The 20,914-nt window shown below is 32.4% G+C and overlaps 2 protein-coding genes across 5 annotated transcripts; both read right to left on the bottom strand.

Moving 5' to 3' along the window:
• Positions 1–755: 755 nt before the first annotated feature.
• Positions 756–1,595, bottom strand: LOC130459205 (agamous-like MADS-box protein AGL62). The gene has a single exon (XM_056826428.1). It carries the CDS (start codon positions 1,411–1,413, stop codon positions 949–951), a length of 465 nt encoding a protein of 154 aa, XP_056682406.1. The 5' UTR covers positions 1,414–1,595; the 3' UTR covers positions 756–948.
• A 1,703-nt stretch (positions 1,596–3,298) lies between these two features.
• Positions 3,299–9,671, bottom strand: LOC110797883 (calcium/calmodulin-regulated receptor-like kinase 1). Of its 4 annotated transcripts, none has more exons than XM_022003009.2 (8): positions 9,434–9,662; positions 8,101–8,492; positions 7,173–7,326; positions 6,872–6,998; positions 5,536–5,621; positions 5,372–5,443; positions 5,011–5,214; positions 3,299–3,904 (listed from the first exon to the last, which is right to left on the bottom strand). In XM_022003009.2, exons 2-8 carry the CDS (start codon positions 8,448–8,450, stop codon positions 3,575–3,577), a joined length of 1,323 nt encoding a protein of 440 aa, XP_021858701.1. In that variant the 5' UTR covers positions 8,451–8,492; positions 9,434–9,662; the 3' UTR covers positions 3,299–3,574. The 4 variants fall into 4 exon arrangements, with proteins under 4 accessions (XP_021858701.1, XP_021858700.1, XP_021858699.1 ...); XM_022003008.2 differs by having other exon boundaries at positions 8,101–8,487; XM_022003007.2 differs by having other exon boundaries at positions 8,101–8,478; positions 9,434–9,661.
• Between the last annotated feature and the right edge of the window lie 11,243 nt (positions 9,672–20,914).

Genomic DNA, 20,914 nt, shown 5'->3' with positions numbered 1-20,914 from the left:
AAATTTCTTTAATTTGCATACATAGTATCATTTTCTTTGCATCGTCTGACACAAAGTTTTCTGATTGCACGATATAAATTGTCTGATCAATTTCACCATTGAGAAACGTAATTTTTACATCCATCTGATGTAACTTAAGGTAAACGTGTGACACTAGAGTCATTATTGTCCTAAAAGAATCTTCCAATGATCCCAAAGCCTTTATTGGATCGTATTCTTCACCTTAATCGCGCAGCTCATGTCTTTTACAAGGGAAGAACTGATGGCCGGTTACACTGTTGTTAACCAATTCATAAATTAAGGATAATATTGCATCTCTTCTTCTTCACCCTATTATCCCTTTTTAATTTTAAGAGCCTTTTCTTTTTCAACTTATGTATTTACCTCCAATTATCGACAATAATGCATGATATTATAAGTAGGTGAGGCATGAAATTATGGTTACTGATTTGGTCAATGTTGAACCTTACTTCATTACGTTATCGGCAGGAACAGGGCGAACAGAGTACTATACAGACCTTAAGGGATGATGACTACATCAGCGCCGGCCTTTATATATACCAACTATTTCCATTGTAAAAGACGATACCCCCAACAACCTAGGAAGTAGGAACACAAATAATTAACCAGCTAACAACACTAGTACAACAACAAAACTAGAAGGTTTTTAAAGTAATTAAGCTTTCGAACAAAACCCTAATTCCAATACATTGGAATTAAAATTGCATTCGGACCAACACAATAACAAATCAAAGTTAAACATTTTACCAATTCTAATAGTACTAACCAAACAACATAACACTTCTAAAATTAAACATGTCTGAATAAGAATCAAAACCCTAATTTAACAATAATAGGCCGAAATTAAAATTAAGCATTCTCATCAATCTAATCATTCGCGCTAATTACTTCTTAATCAACTAATTAACATCCACATACCTAATTTAATTAACTCCCATCACTTAAAATATCAACTGCTTTCTGAAAAGCAATGTTTTTTACTTCCTCAAGCGAACACTTAAGTGCCTCGAGTTGTTCCAAATTCAAACTATCAACATTCACATCATCCCACCAAAAACCACCCTCTCTGTTTTTAAGATCACCACCACCGCCTCCATTAACACCGCCGTCACGACCAAGAAACCGCCCGACTACTGCATCTGTGCTTGGGTAGCCGAATGAATAGGGTTTTCCCGTAGGAGAGAACACAATACCTGCCATCTCGATGTAGGAAGAAAAAGAAGACGATAGCATATCCATTTTCTTGAACAAACCCTTTTTTCTCTTCGAGAATGACACAAAACGGGATTTTCGATCGCGGATTAACTCCATTGGAATTTTGGATTTTCCCTTCGTTTTCTTTCTGGGTGTATTGTTGTTGCTCATCATCATAACTCCGTTGTTGTCGGCCATAGCCCTAACTTCAATTCTTCACTTCTCTGGTTTTGTCTGAGAGATGAAAGAGATTAATTCATGTGAACTCAATATCAGAATACTTCGTATGTTTTAATTATATATAGAAAGTTCCTTTTTCGTTTTCTTTTTCTTTTTCTTTTTTGTGAATAGTGAAATATCAATTGAGTGACAAGCAAGGAATTAACTTGTTTGATCACCGCTGGGATATTTACGTAAATATTACTTTCCTGTTTTACATATTATAAATAATAAAATAATTTGATTTTGGAAGAAGAAGATTAACTATTTTCACAAATAAAATGCCGTGTAAAAAAGTTAGATATTTTACTCAACTATTACTTCAAAAGTTTTGCACACACTACAACAAATTTATTATATATCGAGAACTTTTAAAATATTTTGATTAACTTTTATATTATAAATTCTTTTTTTGATGGATAAACAATTTAAAAAGCTACATTGTTACTTTTATGCATTAGTAGTGATTTTGAAGGGACAATTTAAATATTTTGACTTACCTTTTACTCTCAGTACAATATTTATTGTACACTACCTTTACATAAGAATTAGTGTTAAAGTACTACTCCCTCCGTTTTAAAATGTGTAAATGTCAACTGGTATTTTAAACCATTTTGATCATCAACGGTCGTCGTCTCATTTATTGTATGAACGTAAGGTTACACTAATTGAGTCCTTTGACTGATTTTTGAAAACAGATGTTTTAAAGAAGTTGAAAAATGATGAAGGGGACTCAAGATTTGTATAGTCAACGACATCGGGGTATGTTGAGATTGTACGAGTCGTCCCATGTTTGAATCCACGAAGAAGACATCCTAGACGAAGCTTTTGCCTTGACAACAACTCATCTTAAAAGTATGGCAGATAGGTTTAGGTCTACTTTGGATGAACAAGCAGCCATTTTATAAAGGATTTATTGGACTTGAGTCCAAGCATTACATGCATTAGGTTGTATGAACAAGATGCTTCTCACAACAAAAACTCTACTCATCAAATTGGCTAAATTAGATTTCAATATATTTACTCCAATTGTTGCATAAAAAAGAATTGCGAGAATTAAAGGTGATACTGAGGGGATGAAGTGGTGGTAAAGAGAATAAGCTAGTGTTCGCAAGAAGAAAATAAAAGGGAGAACAAATACACTCATCATGGGGGAATAGTTACCCACCATCCCTTCATTTGGGGTAATAACTTCCCACCATCACTTCACTAGGGTGATTATCACCTTCATTTGGGGTAATAACTTCCCCCTTTCTCCCTTTTCCTTACAACCACCTTAGTTCACCTTTATTGTTCTTTTTTTATTAAGTGATTTAACTTTTATTACCCCATAATCCATTACACTCAATCCAAACACATCCTTAATATTTTTATTTCCCCTTACATTAGGGTTAGGGGTCATCTAACCTCTAAATGAGAGTCCACTAATACGTAATTAATGCAAGAAAGCAAGAGAATCTGGTTAGGCTAAAGATTGAAGTCGTAGTTTACAATTTAAACAACAAATTAAATAAGTAATTAATACGGAGTACTCGTACAAAGCTAAAAAAAAAATGTTCTTGATTGGACTACCCTAAGTAAAAGACAATGTAAAAGAATGTAGCCCAGCACTGGTGTATATTTCAGATTCTTTGAATGGGCCCATTGACCCAATCCAACGGGCAACGGGTCCAGATCATATAAATCTGCAAAGATCTACTCCGTACTACTTAGCCTCATTACTCCATACAACATTACAAGCTCCAATCAATTATTGCAAGTCTGTCTCTTACTACGGAGTAATTTGTTGTGAAATGCAAAAATTGTATATAAAACATAAAAAGTGGAGAAAAACGTAACCTGGCCTCATTGCAAGACCGTCTCATACAAACAAAATTGCATGGTTATCCTGTGTAGTCATTTGCAGCGAAAACTGAAAAGGGTAAGATTACACTAAGCTGCATTGAACAAAATGAAAACTATCTTGAGCAAACCAATGGCCTATTTTACAATGAGCTGAAAAGAACAAATAAAATCCTAACTTTTCTATAAGCTGTACCTGAAACCTCTACACCAAGAAAAAAGAAGAAGAAAAAAAAATATACCAAAGAGAAACGTAACAGCAACAAAAAAAATTAAAGAATGTTTAAAGAATCAGCCATTAAAGATCAGTATCCATGCTGCTTATTGAATCTTCTCTCCTGTGTCCGTTCTCTGAAGCTGGGTCTTCTACTTGATCGACATCAATAGCCACCTCTTCCGGTGTGGCGGATAGAGTTCTCCCCTGAGGTTTCTTACTATGCTGGGATTTTAGAATCCGAGATAATACTTGAACGATGTCTCTCATAGACGGCCTCTTTTTAGGGATGCGATTTACACATTTGTAAGCAAGGGTTGCAATCTCATTTAGCTCCAAAACATCAAACTTCCCATCAAGACGTGAATCAACGATTTCTTCCCACCCAGTACCTCCCTCTGTGTTCATTGCAGCCTATGTGTCATCAGTTCAAAAATGGACTGTAATGAGCAACTATTTCAACCCACTGAACAAAAATATAAGTTACCCAAGAATTTCTAATGCATAATCACGACACTAGGCCTTTCCTCAGGAAAAAAAAAAGAAAAGGAAAGGACATTACTTTGTTGAGGTAATTGGTACCAATTCACTTTTTTGCCCCTGATGATTATGAGACATTGAAAGACTCTTAAAAAAACAGAAACATTCCCATTTGGCTGGGTTTTAAATGGATGATCCCTATTAGTTCCAAGTAATTAATAATCTAAGACAAACAGATAAAATGGGATTAACATACGAAATTCATTTACGTATTTTTTTGAAGACTGGATTGCTGACTTGCTGTGCTGAATGGTGAAGTGGTGGTGGAGGGGATGAATTTATATCAATGGGTTAGTGCCCTTGGTGGTGTTTCCGAGTTCAGGGATGGTGATTTTCAATATTGGCGGTTTGGTTTCAATATAAGGATTTCGATGTTCCAGTATGTTACTGAAATGCCAGAAACCGGGAACTAATGATGGTGACGACGTTTTCAAAAGTGCAGGCTGGTAATGGAGGATGGAGGAGCTAAGTGAGGTGGTATGGTGGTGCTGGTAGTGGTAAATGTCAACGCTGCTGTTAATGGCTTTAATTTCTATCAGCGAGTAGGAAATGGTTCAACCTCCATACTTTGGATTTTCTAGGTTTGGGTCTCAAGTCTCAACAGTATTTGGTTGGGATTTGGTAAAATTAAAAATCCACATAAACCTGTACAGAACTTCTGACCAGATAGGACAAAATTGGTTCTTGGTTGCAGGGAGGCCGCCACTCTGACATAAACAAAATCTTCAAGAAACCTCAAACTCCAAAGTTAACTCTCAAAGTGTAGCTGCCATGCTGAGAAAGTGTCAGACACAAGTATGGCTCCAAGAGGTCACAATGGAAAATTCTAAAGTTCATGATACCGGAACAAGGTTATGAATATCCAAAGATTTTTCCAATAACAACTATCTGGCCCTACACCAATCGGGCAATCGGTATGGTGACGTTGCCTTGGAGTGTCAAATGCACTAGAAATACACATTCAGGAAATATAAACTTACCAGCTCCACATATTCCATGAGACCTTGAAGGGGGTTTCTTGCTGCAATGAGTTCGAAAAGCAAGACCCCATAACTGTAGACATCACTTTTCTTTGTGAATGTTCTTGTGGATATATACTCAGGATCAAGATAGCCAAAAGTTCCCTTTAAATTGCAAGCCTGGCCATCAAGTACTTCTTCCTTTGAAAGCCCAAAATCGGCTACCTGGGTGCACCAGAGAAATTGAGCATCAAGTATATATCAGAATAAAATATAAGGCTACGTTACCACTGCCACCATCCCAGGCTTCTAGCATCTAAATTTACAAAGTCTGCATAAAATAGTTCAATTCCACAGGCACAAGTGATAACAACTTACGTACCCTAGCTTTCATTGAATGGTCCAACAAAATGTTGGAAGATTTAATGTCACGATGTATTACAGGAGGAACTGCCTGAAAACAGAAGAGGGGGAATCAGAATGAAAACAACAATGAAATAAGCGTCATTGTGCTGAAAAACACCCCAATCTATAAAATAAAATTACCCCATCATGCAGATACTCCAAGCCTCTTGCGACATCCAATGCTGTATGGACCCTTCGTTCCCAGCTCAATGGTTCCATCTTCTCATCTGGAGAGAGCAAGTGAAATTGGTAAAACCTGTCCATTATGGGTTACCTATTGACACCTTTAGAAAGAAAGCCTGTAGCTAATCTGCTCAGTACTCCTACTCGTATACTTAGAATAAATCTATAAACCACATAACCAAAGAAGTTATGGAAGCATAACACCTAATTTAGTTCATATGTTTTACAAGTAGAAGCAATAGAATCAGCAAGGATGTAATTTAATACAATCCGGTTTCTGTATGAAACCTTGGCAACATAAATCATTCTTCAGCCTTCAGTAAATCAATATGGTTGCCTACCTCATGAATTTTAATAATTAAAAGCCAAAATACAGGTTAATTAGTTTTTCAATGTCATAACACTCATAACTCAGTTAGCCAGAAGGGGCCTAGCAATATGGCAGACAAACGGAAATGTGAGACCTGAAACACCAACACACTTACAAAATGGCATGCATTCATTGTACATATATAACAGCAGATAAGTTGCAAAATGAAGAATTCAATTCTCCCAAACACCTCGCAACACCACCATGCTAAAATAGAAGGAAAAGAGTTCAAAATCAGCAGTCACAGAATCAATATAACCCTTTTAGATGTGCTAAAATGCAACGCATATAAACTGGAATAACCAACTAAAGTCTGTAATTTAATTCTTGCAATTCTGTTTTGCAAAAAATTCAATCCAATTCTTAATCATTGAAAGGTACCCTCCATCTCTTAGCACAGATAGCAATAGAAGTTATGCTTTAGAATCTCATAAAACAAAACACTACAGGGTTAATTATATTAATGGGACAGGTCTATATGGGAGGATATCAAGGAGGGATGCCACAAAACATGTGTAAATAACAAGAACTTCCAATAGAGCCACTTTGCATATGACAAATCACTTCCTAACTAAATTTGCTAGCACAGAAACACCAATTGCAACTATCCTTGAACGGGATCATGCAAGCTAGAAAACGAGGAAGCCTGTCAACTTGCAGTCTCAACATAAGAAAGGTTCACAAAACTACGTTTGGACAGGTAGTTTAATCAACTAACTTATTCAGTCAATCTACACTAAAAGTTAAAATCATAATGCTCTGTGTATATCAAAATGTTCATTTACACGCGCTGTAGTTGATTCTTCAGAAAGAAATGTTGGTCAAAATCAATGATTTCATATCATCGCACTGACACCTATAAGACTCTTGTTTCTATGGGAATCTAGCTCATAAAATATGTGAAAGATACGGCTTGTAACTTACTGTATAAATGGGAAGCTAGATTTCCATTGCTCATATAGGCGTATATAAGCATATTTTTCCCCTTCTCTGTACAATATCCAACCAAATTCAAGAGGTTTCTGTGATGCAACCTTCCTAGCAGCTTAACCTGAATACAACATAAGACAGGTAAGGAGGTGAGATCAAGAATCTATCAGCTCAATAACTACGGCATAACTGAGACAGCAACTTGACCTGTGCATAAAGCACTTCAACAATGACATCTATGAAAAGCATTAATTGTGGCAACAAGATGTACCAGTGATTAAAATTTTATCATTACCTCTGTTTCAAATTCTCTCTCCCCTTGCTTTGAGTCGGTTGCTAGCACCTTCACAGCAACTGTTTCACCAGTTGACATCTGAGCTCTGTAAACAGGTCCAAATGCACCCTGACCAACCAATGTTGTGAAATTCTGAGTTGCTTTTTGCAAATCCCTGCAAAAGAAGAAGCCAGCTTATAGTGATGAAATCAAGGGCAACCATTTATCTTTACCTATTGGTGCTGGTAGCAAAGACATGCAACTTTCGTTATGACTTCATTTAACGGCGAACCACTTCCCAATAATAAATAGACTGGCAAAGAGGGGAAATATGGTTCCATGTGCTCTGATTCATCATTTATTTGAACATTTATTCAAAAGCACTACATGTCTTCCTTTGGCCTAGACAAAAAGTTAGACTGAGGGTTTCTACCGTCCTGCATAAACAATCCAATATGAAACTTCATACACCTTAAAGTACATACAACGAAAAGAGGTTTTTTGAAGCCCTCGGGAAATACTTGAGATCATAACTCTCCAAAAACATCACATTAGGATGAACTTAAGGGAAAAGTACACTTTATTTTACAATTTTGGCATATAATGACACCAGCGAAACACAGTGCATTACCAGTAATGACAACCTGCTACCACATTCAATTATTACCATAAGGAAACAATTATTGCCTAGTTTTCTCTTTCTCGTTATATTCTCTAAGAACCAAAAACAACACCATAATTAATTTCGCATCAAGATTTAGGCATCAAGTTCAGAGAACATAATAACCACGTCAAAACGCATCTTCAACACTCCCCAAATTCGGCTCTGGCCCTTATTACCAAGTAGAGATGGTTGCCAGTCTTGCCACTTGCAATAATTTTTATTCCAAGCGTTTTATATTGTTTGACATGCTCTACTGAAAACAAGAAGGGATCTGAGAAAGCAAACCTGTAAGCGAACTCAAGTATGCCAGATGCAGAAACAACATTACTCTTCTTAAAGCCATCAAGCCACAAGGACATCCCACTGACACTTTTCCTGTACCGCCTTGGAGACTCCGCACCAAGGGTAGAGTCCGATAACTCTGTACAAGTATCAATGCCATTCGCACGAATAGGAATTGTCGCCGATCTCCTTGAACTGCTATTGTCAATCTGTGCACGCTTTCTTTGGTATCTAACACAATACAGTGCAAGAATTGCCAAAAATATACCAATCACTACTCCAATAGAGATACCAAGTATCAATCCAGATGATAGGTCAGTCATTTTCTTCAGTGTTGTTGAGCTATCTAACATTGATGCATATCCATTCCATTGAATCAAACTGCAGCATCTATTCTGAAATTAGGTATAATAGCACAAACTATTGATCATTTCAATAGTGTGGCAACTTTGGCCACAACCCAACAAAACTCCACCCAAAAAACTGATCATACCAAAAACAAATCATCATAAACTCCAACTTACAAAGATTACTAATAAAAATACCTATGAACCCATTTCAACAACAAAAATAACTATAAGAATCATGACAAAACCGGAAACAGAATCCGAACACAGAGAAGACCGATCTAGAAACCAAACCAAAAGCCGAGTAAGACTTAGAATTCAAAGCGTGCAGCCTCTTCCATTGACTAATAAACAATTTTTAATAGTATTAGATAATGTTGATGAACCATGAAGTCTGACTAAAGCCCAAGGTTGCGTGATAACTGTTCATACTTCTTATTTTAGCAATGCAGCCCTCAAAATAAGAAAATTCTTGTTAATCTAATTCAAATTTCAAAATATGAAAAGTAACAAAAAGTTATTTTTCTTCTTTTTAAATAATCCCAATGTCAAAAAGCTCCAACATCATAATTCATCCATTTCACCCAGAAAATTAAAATGCTCTAGAACATCATGATTAGACCCCCAAAATTAGTTCACCCAGATAAGAAAATTGCTCCAGCATAATAATTTATGCACCCAAAATATAATTCATCCATAAATGTAAATGCTCCAAAATCATAATTCACCCCCAAAAACCCAAAATGGTTCAAGAACCCCACATCAAATTCAGAGAAAATGTACCCAAATTATGTACAAAAACAACAACAACAACAACAACAACAACAACAACAACAAAATTTCTTCAATTCTAGTTTATACACTAAACACCCAGAATAATTAAAAGGTTTCTCAAATCAAAATAAGAATTCTTCAGCAAAATAAAGCAAAATTAACATCAAAATATTGAAATGACAGGTTGAAGAAGTCAGAATATAATATAGTGTCACCTGTTGAAATCAAAAGGAAGGTTTAACAGTTGATCCGTACTTGCTTTAGTTCTTTCAAGAGTAAAAGAATTTGCTATATTTTCTGTGCTAAGGAATTTTTGTCAAATGTTTAGAGAGAGATTCCAGGAGTCATGAGAGAGAAAAGCGAGGGGACAAAAGAGAAAGACGATCTCATACACACTAGGGACTGCGTACAAGCTGCTCAATGACCACTTTTTTTTTTCCTTTTTATATTGCTGTATTTGAAATTTATAAATTTCGCTAAAGACGATCGGGGGGATTTTTATTCATATATATGGGATGTTACTTAACACGATATTCCATGGCATTTAAAATTTAAACATACAACTTTATAAGCAAAAAGAAAATCCTGAAAATATAAGATTAACAATTACCTAGTTTATATAGTACGGTAAAAGCATATGTACGATCTTGTAAAATATTCATTTCGTATCTTTTTATTCTTTACGTTTTTTTATTGACAAATATACTAGCTAAAAAACAAGTTAGAATAACAACTTTCAATTTCTTAAACGAAAGTATGTAAAACTTAAAACTACGAATCTTTTAAGGGTTCATACTAATAAAAAGAAATAAAATACTAAAAGGAAAACATTAACTAGTTTGATCGATGACATCTAATAAATTGGTATAGAGTACTTCCTCCGTTTCACAATAGATGCATCGTTTCTCTTTTGTACACTATTCATTAACTAACTTTGACACTTATTCTTTCGCATTATGTAAAAACAAATTCGTATCAATGTGAAGATTCCAAATATAATTTTTTTATAATTTTTACTTATACGCAATTAGATATATTAATGTTCAAAGAAGCATGTTGGGATACGTGAAAAAAGAAATGATGCAAGTATTGTGAAACGGAGGTAGTATTTTACAAGAGACTAATCTTATATATATATATATATATATACACAAAAGAGGCATATTTGCTGAAAGATTAGAGCGCCACCTAGGATTACAATTAGTTTCGGCCAATGAAAAATAAGTGTAACACCCTAATAATTCCTTGCTTTTTATAAAACTTTCTCAACTTAAAACACAGGAATTACCAAGATATTACCGCCACCGTGATAACGGCTAAGGCTATTTACCAGAATTACGCAGCGGAATTAAATAACTTTCAAAACATATTAAATAAATAGTTAATGGTCATTAAAACAAGTTGGAACCGTTGAGGCCCAAACTAAAACAAACCATTAGAAATCCATTAACTGAAAATAGTAGTAGTCATGACTTTAAATAAAAATAGAGTTTATAAAATACGGAAGAATAAACTCTCAACACGAATCCCATGATAACTTCTCCCGCAAGTTATCTCTACAAACCTGTTTTATTGAAAATCTACTCCCCAACAACGCAATTGCAATTGATAGATCGTTATAGGGTCATTAAGGCAAAGGCCATGACCAGAAGACATGAAGCACGAAATCAGCAAAGGTTGAGTACGAACAAGCTAGAATAACATTCTATCCTAACATGCTTCACTCGACAATTAAATAATCAACATGCAAAAGCCATGTAATAAACAGACAAATATGGAGACAAGACTCGACACATGACACGACTCTTGACTCACAGATTAATAAAAAGTAGCTTCGAACGGGTAAAGTAAAGTATCCTCAAAAGGAAAGAAAAAGGTGATGGGAGCCAACCATACACCAAAATAAGTCGGGCTACTACCGACAATCGGGTCATACCGACAGGAATTCCAATGCACAACGGCATAAAAGAGAATGAAACAACGTCTTGTATCATTCTAGGAGTACAAGTTTTTCGGCAAGACTCCCCCATTGTTCATACTCAAGGTATATACGTTCCAAGAGTTTTGAAGCTTTTTGAGTTACACTTTACGTTAATTAGTATATTATGTTCAAGGCGACTCAAGACACAACATACAAACAATTGAACAATTAAACCATTCAACAATGACTCTGTAATATTTTACTTATTTAGGACTTGTGATCAAACATAGACTCGAGTGATATTACTCCCATTGTTCCTTCTCAAAAACACTGTTTGAGATAACCCGACATTGCCTATTAACAAGCGGGGTGTGCCCTTAGCACGAATTGTCCTTAGTTCAATTCACATAGACTCCCTACACATATTCTACCCCTTGGTAGAATATATATTGCTCACTGGCAATATTCGACTGGCTCAATAATTATGCTAGACATCCTGTACTATAGCATAATAATAATAACAACTTGCATGCGCACTACTCATACATGCAAACCAACTTGAACAACATGCTTGACATAATTCATAGTTTTTCTCTCCCTTGTGGGCTAGGTTATGGTAGTTTTGAGTTGGGCTCATTACCAGGCTCATTTAAGTTTACTCCTTGCAGGCTTTGTTGGGTTTAATTAAACAAAACGACCGGGTTTTAAGTTTATTAAATTCGTTTTTGAAATACGACCCAACAATTCCCGATTAAATAAATTCCTTGAATTTATTTAATACAATCCGGTTTTCGAAATAATTAATATTTAAATTAATTAAAAATAAAAGCGCATTTAATTCTCATTAAATGAAATTAATTTATAAAAATACACGAAATATTTTATAAATATAATAAAATCTAATATATATATATAAAGGGGAGTTTTTTGGAGAGCATTTAGAGCGTCCACGTAGGATTTCCACATCATCACATATTATTAACTAATATTTTAGGTTTATTAAAAAATAAAAAATAAATTAGTAGATAATATGATAAAGATAGATTTCAACAAAAAATTATCTTTCTCTTCTACCTTTTTGTATATATAAAGAGGGAAACCTTTTGGTATGAATAATTGAGATAATAAATATCTTTCAGCACAAATAAACGTATTCCTTTAAGCAAATAAACGTTTTGTATAATTTGTTCTTAATAATTTGTTTTTAATTTGTTGAATGTATTTTTCATAGTAAGCCTTATTAGTATTTGTTCATTTGTTAATGCTTTATACTTTGTAGGCATTGTGTAGGGTACTTACTTTTTTTTTTTTCCAAGAATGATTTTATGATTTGCCATAATGGATACGAGTAATTGCAAAGGATTATCCTAGGTAAGGCAAAGAATTATGCTAAAGTTTAGATTTGTTCTTTAACTCGGTTAACATCTTGATCATATTTTATGATTAACATTGCTTCAAAGATCCCGAGATCAACTTTTTGACGACCTTGGACAAAATCATATCGGTTTTCCATAGTTTGTATAATATGACCATTCTTTTACCTATGGTTTAATCACATCGTTGTTCTAGCTTTGTATTACCATCTAAGGTGAATTTTGTTGCTGAAAATATCCCTTTACGTTCATGTCTCAATGACTCCGAGTCTCCGAGAAGATTCAATGGTGTTATTTTTTCTGTTGCACGATGTTGATTACTTCTTTGCCGAGTTAATCTTTATCGAGCTTCTATTTCACGGATCAAACAATTTCAGTAGCTAATTCAAGTACACTTTCTTCAAAGTACGCTACATTGGATACAATTAATTCCCCATCCTTTGATCCTGACCATTACATGAATCTATTGGTACTTCTTCTCTCCTAATTTTTGCTTATTATATCTGGTTTTAGCATTCTTTTTGACGGAATTAAGTTGCTTTATTAGCAGTTTGACATATGGATGCGATTTAGGTGGATGATTCAGATATGTTCGTCTTTTAAAATTGTAAACCCGGTAAAAGATAATAAAAGATAAATTTTGCTAGGAAGTAAAAAAGATAAATAAATCCAGATCCCATTTTTACATCCAGATCCCATTTTTACCGAAAAAATTTCAAAAAAATCCCAAATACATCCAGATCCCATTTTTAACCACATGCAATGGGAAAACAGATCAACAAAACACATGAATATTCCGATTTTCTTCAAATAATTTCCAAATATATCCAAATAAAATCAGAACTCAATTTTAACAACATGCAATGAGAAAACAGAGCAAAAAATAACATAAAAAGTCCGATTGAATCCAACAAATCTCCAAAAAATTCCCAACAAATTCGAAATAATATCAGATCTGCATTTTTAACACATGCAATGGGAAATCAGAGCAACTTATCCAATAAATAATCCGAGTTCAATGAACAATACTCTAAATAAATCCAACATTTATCAAATCCCACTTTTTTAGACATGCAAACAATCATCAAACCATTTTAATAAAACCGACATAAATAACCCTAAATAAATCGCAAAAAATCAAAAGTAATACCTCATCGGAATCTCCTTCACCGAAAAAACGCAGATCTGAGGGAGTGGGTTTCCGATCGTCATATTTTGACTCAACCTCCTCTCCTGGCTCCACTTCCCTCTTCCGAAACCATTCTTCCAAATAGTTTCGAGTACTCGTATTTTCTTTTTGGGCCAAATACAGATTGTTTTTATATTCGGCGGAGTAGGAATGCTCGTTATTGGGACAGTTGCACTTGGATCCCCAATCACAGTTGGAATCGGGGATTCTTTGACCAGAAGTTTCCACCCCAGAATCATCTCGAGTTCTAGACAAAGAAGAACCCATCACGTACCAGAAAAACAAAGATCAGCGACGATTAGGGACCAAAAAGAAGACAAACATAGAGGGGATCTGATCGGAAAATGAATCCGAGTAATTTTTATGAAAGTTTTTCGGCGAAAACGTTTCAGATTTGGGAGATTTGGAGAGGAAAACCCAGAACAGAGGCGGAAAACCTAGGATTTTCTCAAGAACAGGGGAGGGATTTTAAGAGAGAGAGAGAGTGAAATAAGAGAGAGAGAGAGAGAGATCCGAAGAGGTGAGAGAGAGAAATCAGAATGAGGGATGAGAGTGAAGTGTGAGAAAGCGACGGGTTATAAAGGGAGGGGGGTGGGGTTAGGTTAAATAATTAAATAAGGTGGGTGGGGTAAAAGTGGGTGGGAAATGGTAGAATCTTAGGGTATTTTTGGTAAATAGTGGGGAATCTTAGGGTAAATTGGTAAAAAAAACTATGGCCAAAAATAGTAAAGATTCAGTAGGGGAACAACAAAAAGAAACGCCAAAAAAGGAAATGGGAACAACAAAAAGGAATGGAGGGAGTAAAAGATAGTACGAGAAAATTAAAAATAGATAAATAAAGATCCGGTAAAAGATTATAAGAGATAAATTTTAAACATTTATTTTTTAAAAATTTAGTAGATAAATAAAGACCCATTCTTAACTATCACTTAAAGTTGAAAAAATATCTCATAAAAAAAAAAAATTAACCCGTGCATCGCACGGGCTTTAAATCTAGTATATTTATAATTATAGAAAAATACGAGGTATTACAATAAGATTTCTAATTTATTTTTGAATTAAAAAAATCAAGTGACATGTAGATAATTAATTAAGGGCCACGTAGATATTTTAATTAATTAATTACTAATATATACAACTTCATCCAAAATCAAAAACTCCAATAATTAAAAATTAAATCTAAAATAAAATTTATCCAAAATCAAACACTAATCTAAAATAAAATTCAATCCGAAATCAAACATTAATACAATATTAGAGCGCCACGTAGGAAATTTAATGGTTTCGGCCAATTAAAAATAAGATTTAAAAATTATTTTTGAATTAAAATGGTCAAGTGCCACGCTGATATTTTTATTAATTACTAATATTACGCATATACAACTTCATAATACTCTAATAATTAAAAATAAATCTAAATTGAAATTCAATCCAAAATCAAACACTAATCTAATTTAATATAAAATGCAACAGTTGGTATTATATAGGAGTTTTATTTTAACATAACAATTTAATTAAATCCGTGCATCGCACGGGCTAAAATCTAGTTTAAAAAAAATTAAGAGTAATTTATTCTTTCTTAGAGGCTTCCTAATAAAAATACTACTCCGCAGTCCGTACTTCTCATTTTATTCCTGGGTTTGTATAATTTTTTTTTTCTTTTTTTTTTTTGGTAATAAGCTTGTATAATTGATGCAAGTTGTTTTTTCTAAAAATGACCTCGAGCAGTGATAATATTCCGATTTTCTGCCTAATTTGCCCTTTAATATGTACTACTTTACCCTTGAATGTTGATTAAGTGATTTTCGTTTTTGTTGTGGATTTGACTTTTAGGATTAATAGTCTATTGGTGTTGATTTTTATTTGTTTAATTTGGCAGGATGTGTATAGTGTACGATAGAATATTGTATTTGTGAGATACTTTTGATCATGTTATGTGTAGATTTGCCGGGCTGTATGGCAACAGCTCGGTATGTGGAACGCGCAATTTATATAACCAATTTTGAGAGTACTGAGAGAAGAATATCATAATTTATGTTTATTTTTCTTTTATAAAAATAAAAGACAAAAAACCAAATATTCTTATGTAAGTATTTTTACTTATATCAAGTTAAGTTTCGCGTAAAAATAGCCATGAATTATATGTATCTTTCAAATTTAAATGTACTAGTTCAATCTTACTAGAAACACTTTGGATTGGAGTTCTTTCTTCCCAATTTTAAAAGGTCTTATCGATCATAATGGATTTACGTAAAGTTCCGACTCAATATGACAATATAAGATTCACTATATAAGGTCTAAAGAATTCCTATTGAGACAATAATGGTTCTCTACTTGATGAAGGATGATACAGTACTTAGAGTTGTATTAAAACATTGTACAATGGAACGAATCTAATCCAATATAATAATATAATTAAAGCAGACGTATTTGTTGAGTTATGAGAAAGTCACGTAGAAAATCTAATATTTTTGACAAATGAAAAAAAAGATTTCTAATTTATTTTAGAATTAAAAAAATGTGTGTGACACGTAGGTATTTTGATTGGTCAATTACTACTATATACAACTCCATCTAAAATCAAACAATCTAATAGTTAAAAAAATAATCTAAAATAAAAGTTAAACCATCACAAAATACTAATTAATTATTATGTGTTAACAACTAATCTTCATATTTACGTAAAAAAATTACATAAGAGACTAGCTTGTAAATAGAGAAAATAGGTAAAATTAATTTTGGTATAGACTTTTCAAATTGCTCGAAAAAATAGATAAAAATTTTGGGATAAATTTGATGTAAATGGTACAGAGTATTTAATATTAATTCAATTTTTTAGTATATATTTTATTATGCTATATATATTGTCCTCTCTAATATATCAATGTATATGGTTATAGACTATTTCTGGTGTTTTTTTTATCTTAAAATTTTATATTTTATTTGAATTGGATGTTATGTTCTGAATAATATTAATTGAGTTAGCATGTAAATTTTAATTAATTTTAATTTGAGTTATTGTTGTATAATTTGAGTTAAGCTCCGTTCTATTGGACTTATTTTTACTGAATTTATATTATCTGAACTCAACTGAAATTAATTAACTGAACTTATCTGAACTTACCTGAACTTAACTGAATTTATGATGAACTTATCTTATCTAAAATAAACTTATTTTGTCTGAAATAAACTTATTTGTGTGTGAAAATGTCTGAATTTTTTTTTTATTTTTGCTGGACTTATGTTACCTGAACTTAACTGAACTTATTTTGTCTGAAATAAGTTAAAATAAGTCGAACAGAACAGAGTCTTATTCAATAGTTCAACGAACTACTCATTAAAATGTACTCCTACCTGCTAGAGAAAATGTATTCCTGGTATGTATATTTGTGTTATTTAGTAAAGTTTATTTGACTTATTGTATAATAATTTTGCTAAACAATTTTTTTTTTTCTCTTTCTACACATGGTTAGTATGGTTGTGAATAGTTCACTTTTTTTTTTTTTTTTTTTTTTTTTTTTTTTTTTTTTTTTACAAACAGTACCTTTCATTATTCAACAAGCACATAAATTCTGCTGAGTGTGCTTAGTATTGGATATTTACAACTTCATTGAATATTTCACTTACCCACTTCTATTTCTTATTTTGTTCCCTAAATTTTGTGATATCATATTAATTGAGTGATTTGGGGTTAATTTAAAAAATAAAACGAAATTCATGCATTTACAAAAAATGATCTCGTGCATTATCTGAAATGCCACCTAATAACATAAGTACCAAATAATTAATAAAATAAAAAATAAAACAAAACTCACTTCCTCTGTCTCTTTTTGTTCTTTAAGTTTGGTATTTTGCACGCGTTTTAACGACTAATTAACGTGCATACAGATTCCTCTATTTTTTTATTTAAACAAGGCAAATTACGTTTATTTATAATATTTTTACTTTTATCAAAATTCTGATATTGGGAAATGGGAAAATTTTAATGTCCCAATGGAAAAATGTGAGAGATTTAATGACCCAATGAATTTAATTGGTTAACATAATCATTGAACACGAATTTTATAGAATATTAAAGTATTATGTAATACTCCCTCCGTTTCAAAATGTTTGTTACGTATTCCTTTAATAGTGTTTCAAAATGTTTGTTACATAAAGAATCTTTCTATTTATAAACTTGTTACTATTATTATTTTTTGAGCCAACTTTTATTTCTAATTGGTCCAACTTTTATTTCTAATTGGTCCAACTTTTATTTCTAATTGGTCCAACTTTTCAACTCAATAAATCTCATGCAACCAAAAGTCACATTATAACAAGTTAGCAATCTATGTGATTTTTAATTATTGGTTCATTTTGATAATAAAACAATCTTATTGGTTGTTTCAATGATTAGTGGATTGAGGTATTTTTTTTAATAAAAGATGAAAGCAGATTTGCACTATATTCAAAGAAAGTAATAAATGTCAGAATTTGAAAAGATGGAATCTAGAACATTTAAAATTAAAAAAAAAAAGAATTTTAATCTATACCTAGTATTTAAAAAGCATAACCATAGCTTATTAGATGACACGTGGCATCTTCTTCTTTTCTTCCACTTTACTATTGTCATTCAATATCAATTCACTGTTTAATACATTTATTCATCAACATTTTCACCTCATCTCCCTCTTTATCACTCGATATAAATTTACCATTAAATTTATTTATATAATATTTCAACCTTCAGATTCTACATCTATTTAAATCATGTATTTCCACTAAAATAACAAAACCCTTGATAACATTAGAACTTTAAAAAACGGTGAAATAATCCTTATATGTATAACTGCCCGTTATTTGAATGGGCTCAAGAGCTAGTTATACGTTAATAAACGTGCCAAAATCAAAGCGTAACAAACATTTTGAAACGGAGGGAGTATAAAAGAAAATGTAAATAAAATTTTGGAACTCTAAAAATGAAAAATGTAAAGAACAAAAAGACACGAAGGGAACATTATACTAAAGCACAATTTTCTTTTTCCCTCCAAAATCTCACATGTTTCTATTTATTTTAATTTAGTTTTTAAAACATTAAGTACTACCACTGATTTATTCTTGAAAACAACAATGACTTTTAATTATTTAGTGTGGAGTAAATTACGAAATGACCCCTTCTATTTATTGCATGTAAATTCAACCCCCTTTTTTAGTTGTTGATACTGAAAATCAAAATTATTAACTAATATCGCCTTAAAAGTAACATTTGTCGTCGATATTAAATCAGCATTTAAATAAACTAATTGTTCAAAAAAAAATTAAAGAGATTGTGGATTGGACGGCTGCTAACTATATTATACTAAAACAAGTTTTTTTTTTTCCACTCCTAAACTTCACATGATTTTATTTGGTCATATTTTCTATTGTTTTTATTGCATTTGAATGAAACTCATTTTTTTTTAATTGTTTGAATTGAAAATCAACATTCTCAAATAATTTTTAATTAATGCCCAATTTTGAAATAAGCTGAATGCTCATACAAATTAATGAAGTTGTGCATTGCACGAGAGTTAACTAGTTTTATATAAAGTACAGTTAATACTGACGGGTTGTGTACCATAGGTCTCAAGTTCGAATCGCCCTCCCTCATTTATAATTTGTATTGCCTTTATTGCTCATTTACTCTAAAAAAAGTTATATAAATGGAGGTTTAGGAATTGAAGGTGGACTCTTTTTTGTGAGCAAGACCAAGACGACTATGAAGCATGAAATTAAGAATTTTGCTTATCCTAACTCCCAAGAGAGTTGTTCCTCTAAAGATTTTGCTTGGGCTTTGCATGATTGTCTAGACGAGCGGTTTAAATGTTCGTTACACGTTTAGGTATGTATAAAAATGTACATGTCTTTATAGTGTCATAATGCTAGATGATCGACACGATAGAGTTATTTTACTTAACTAGCTTTTGAGCCCGTTTATAGAACGGGTGGTTGTATAGTGGTTGTTCAGATGTCTTTTGAAGTTTTAATTAGTGATTACATGTGATTTTTGGTAATATATGAATTAAACAGAGGTGTAATTTGAAGGTTGGAAAAATATAAAAATTACATGTTGAATAAATATTGGATGTTAAAGGGGTGGAGTGGAAAAGACTAATGAGTATATTAGATTATTAATAACTTGATGTTGAACAAGGAAAATGGAGTGGAAGAGACATTAGACGTTGTAAATCATAGAAACAATAAAGAAAATTGAAAAAAAACAAAACAAAATGATGGATGGAAGGAGAGATGCCACATGGCTTCTAATAATGAGATGCCACATAATTTCTAATAGACTAATAATCTATGGTACTCTTTTTTATAGACTAGGTATAGATTTGGAGTTGCTAAACATGGTGTGTAAGGTAATCCGAGGGCTCTAAAGTCGGGATTATAGAAGATAAGTGTAATATGGTAGAAGTTGGCATAAGTTTGATATATAAGCAGAGTGGTTGTTGATGGCAGTTATCAGGTGAGAGAGCAATTCAACTGTCGACCAATAACACCACCTAATCTCACTAGCTCCCAACTTTCCTTGTCTCAATGTATAGGAATTCTTTTAACAATGACTAGGCAATCCCCATACACGAAGTTGGTTCACTTCAATTTTTCCATTTTATTTTATTATTGACCAAAAAATTCTTGATGGAATTGTTTTGGACCTTTTGGTACACGAAAAATATCGTTGAACAAGTTTTAAATCCAGAATTTTATTAAGGATGTGTATCTTATTAAGGTGTAATATAACTAATATCTTTTTTATTCTTATTTGAATCCCCAATATAACTAATATCAACCTCAATAAGGAGTACTGCGCTGCCAATTTTTTTTACTAAGGAGTACTAAAATTGTCAATTTCGAGACATATCCGAGGATGCTTTAATAAAAAAAAAAGTATATTATTTAAGACAACTTTGGTCTAGGTTTATAGTTTAAATGTTGATTTATTAATTGTCTATTTTCTTTTAACAATAATGTAAAACCTTGCCTGGAATGTACATCATAAAAGGTTTACTTATAATTTATCGAAAACAAAAATGTTGTCTATATCAGAAATTGAGAAAAAGTAGATATGGTAATATATATCCCATGGTAACGAATGTACGTACTCCACGTTATATTAATTTATTTTGTTTGAATTTATATATTTTAAAATTATTTATCTTCTTTGGACTTATGTTTATTTATTTTACTT

This window comes from Spinacia oleracea, chromosome 4 (assembly GCF_020520425.1).
Source record: "Spinacia oleracea cultivar Varoflay chromosome 4, BTI_SOV_V1, whole genome shotgun sequence".
Classification (NCBI taxonomy): domain Eukaryota; kingdom Viridiplantae; phylum Streptophyta; class Magnoliopsida; order Caryophyllales; family Amaranthaceae; genus Spinacia; species Spinacia oleracea.
Note: the sequence above shows the minus strand (reverse complement) of the source record. Positions and strands in the feature narration are given on the sequence as shown.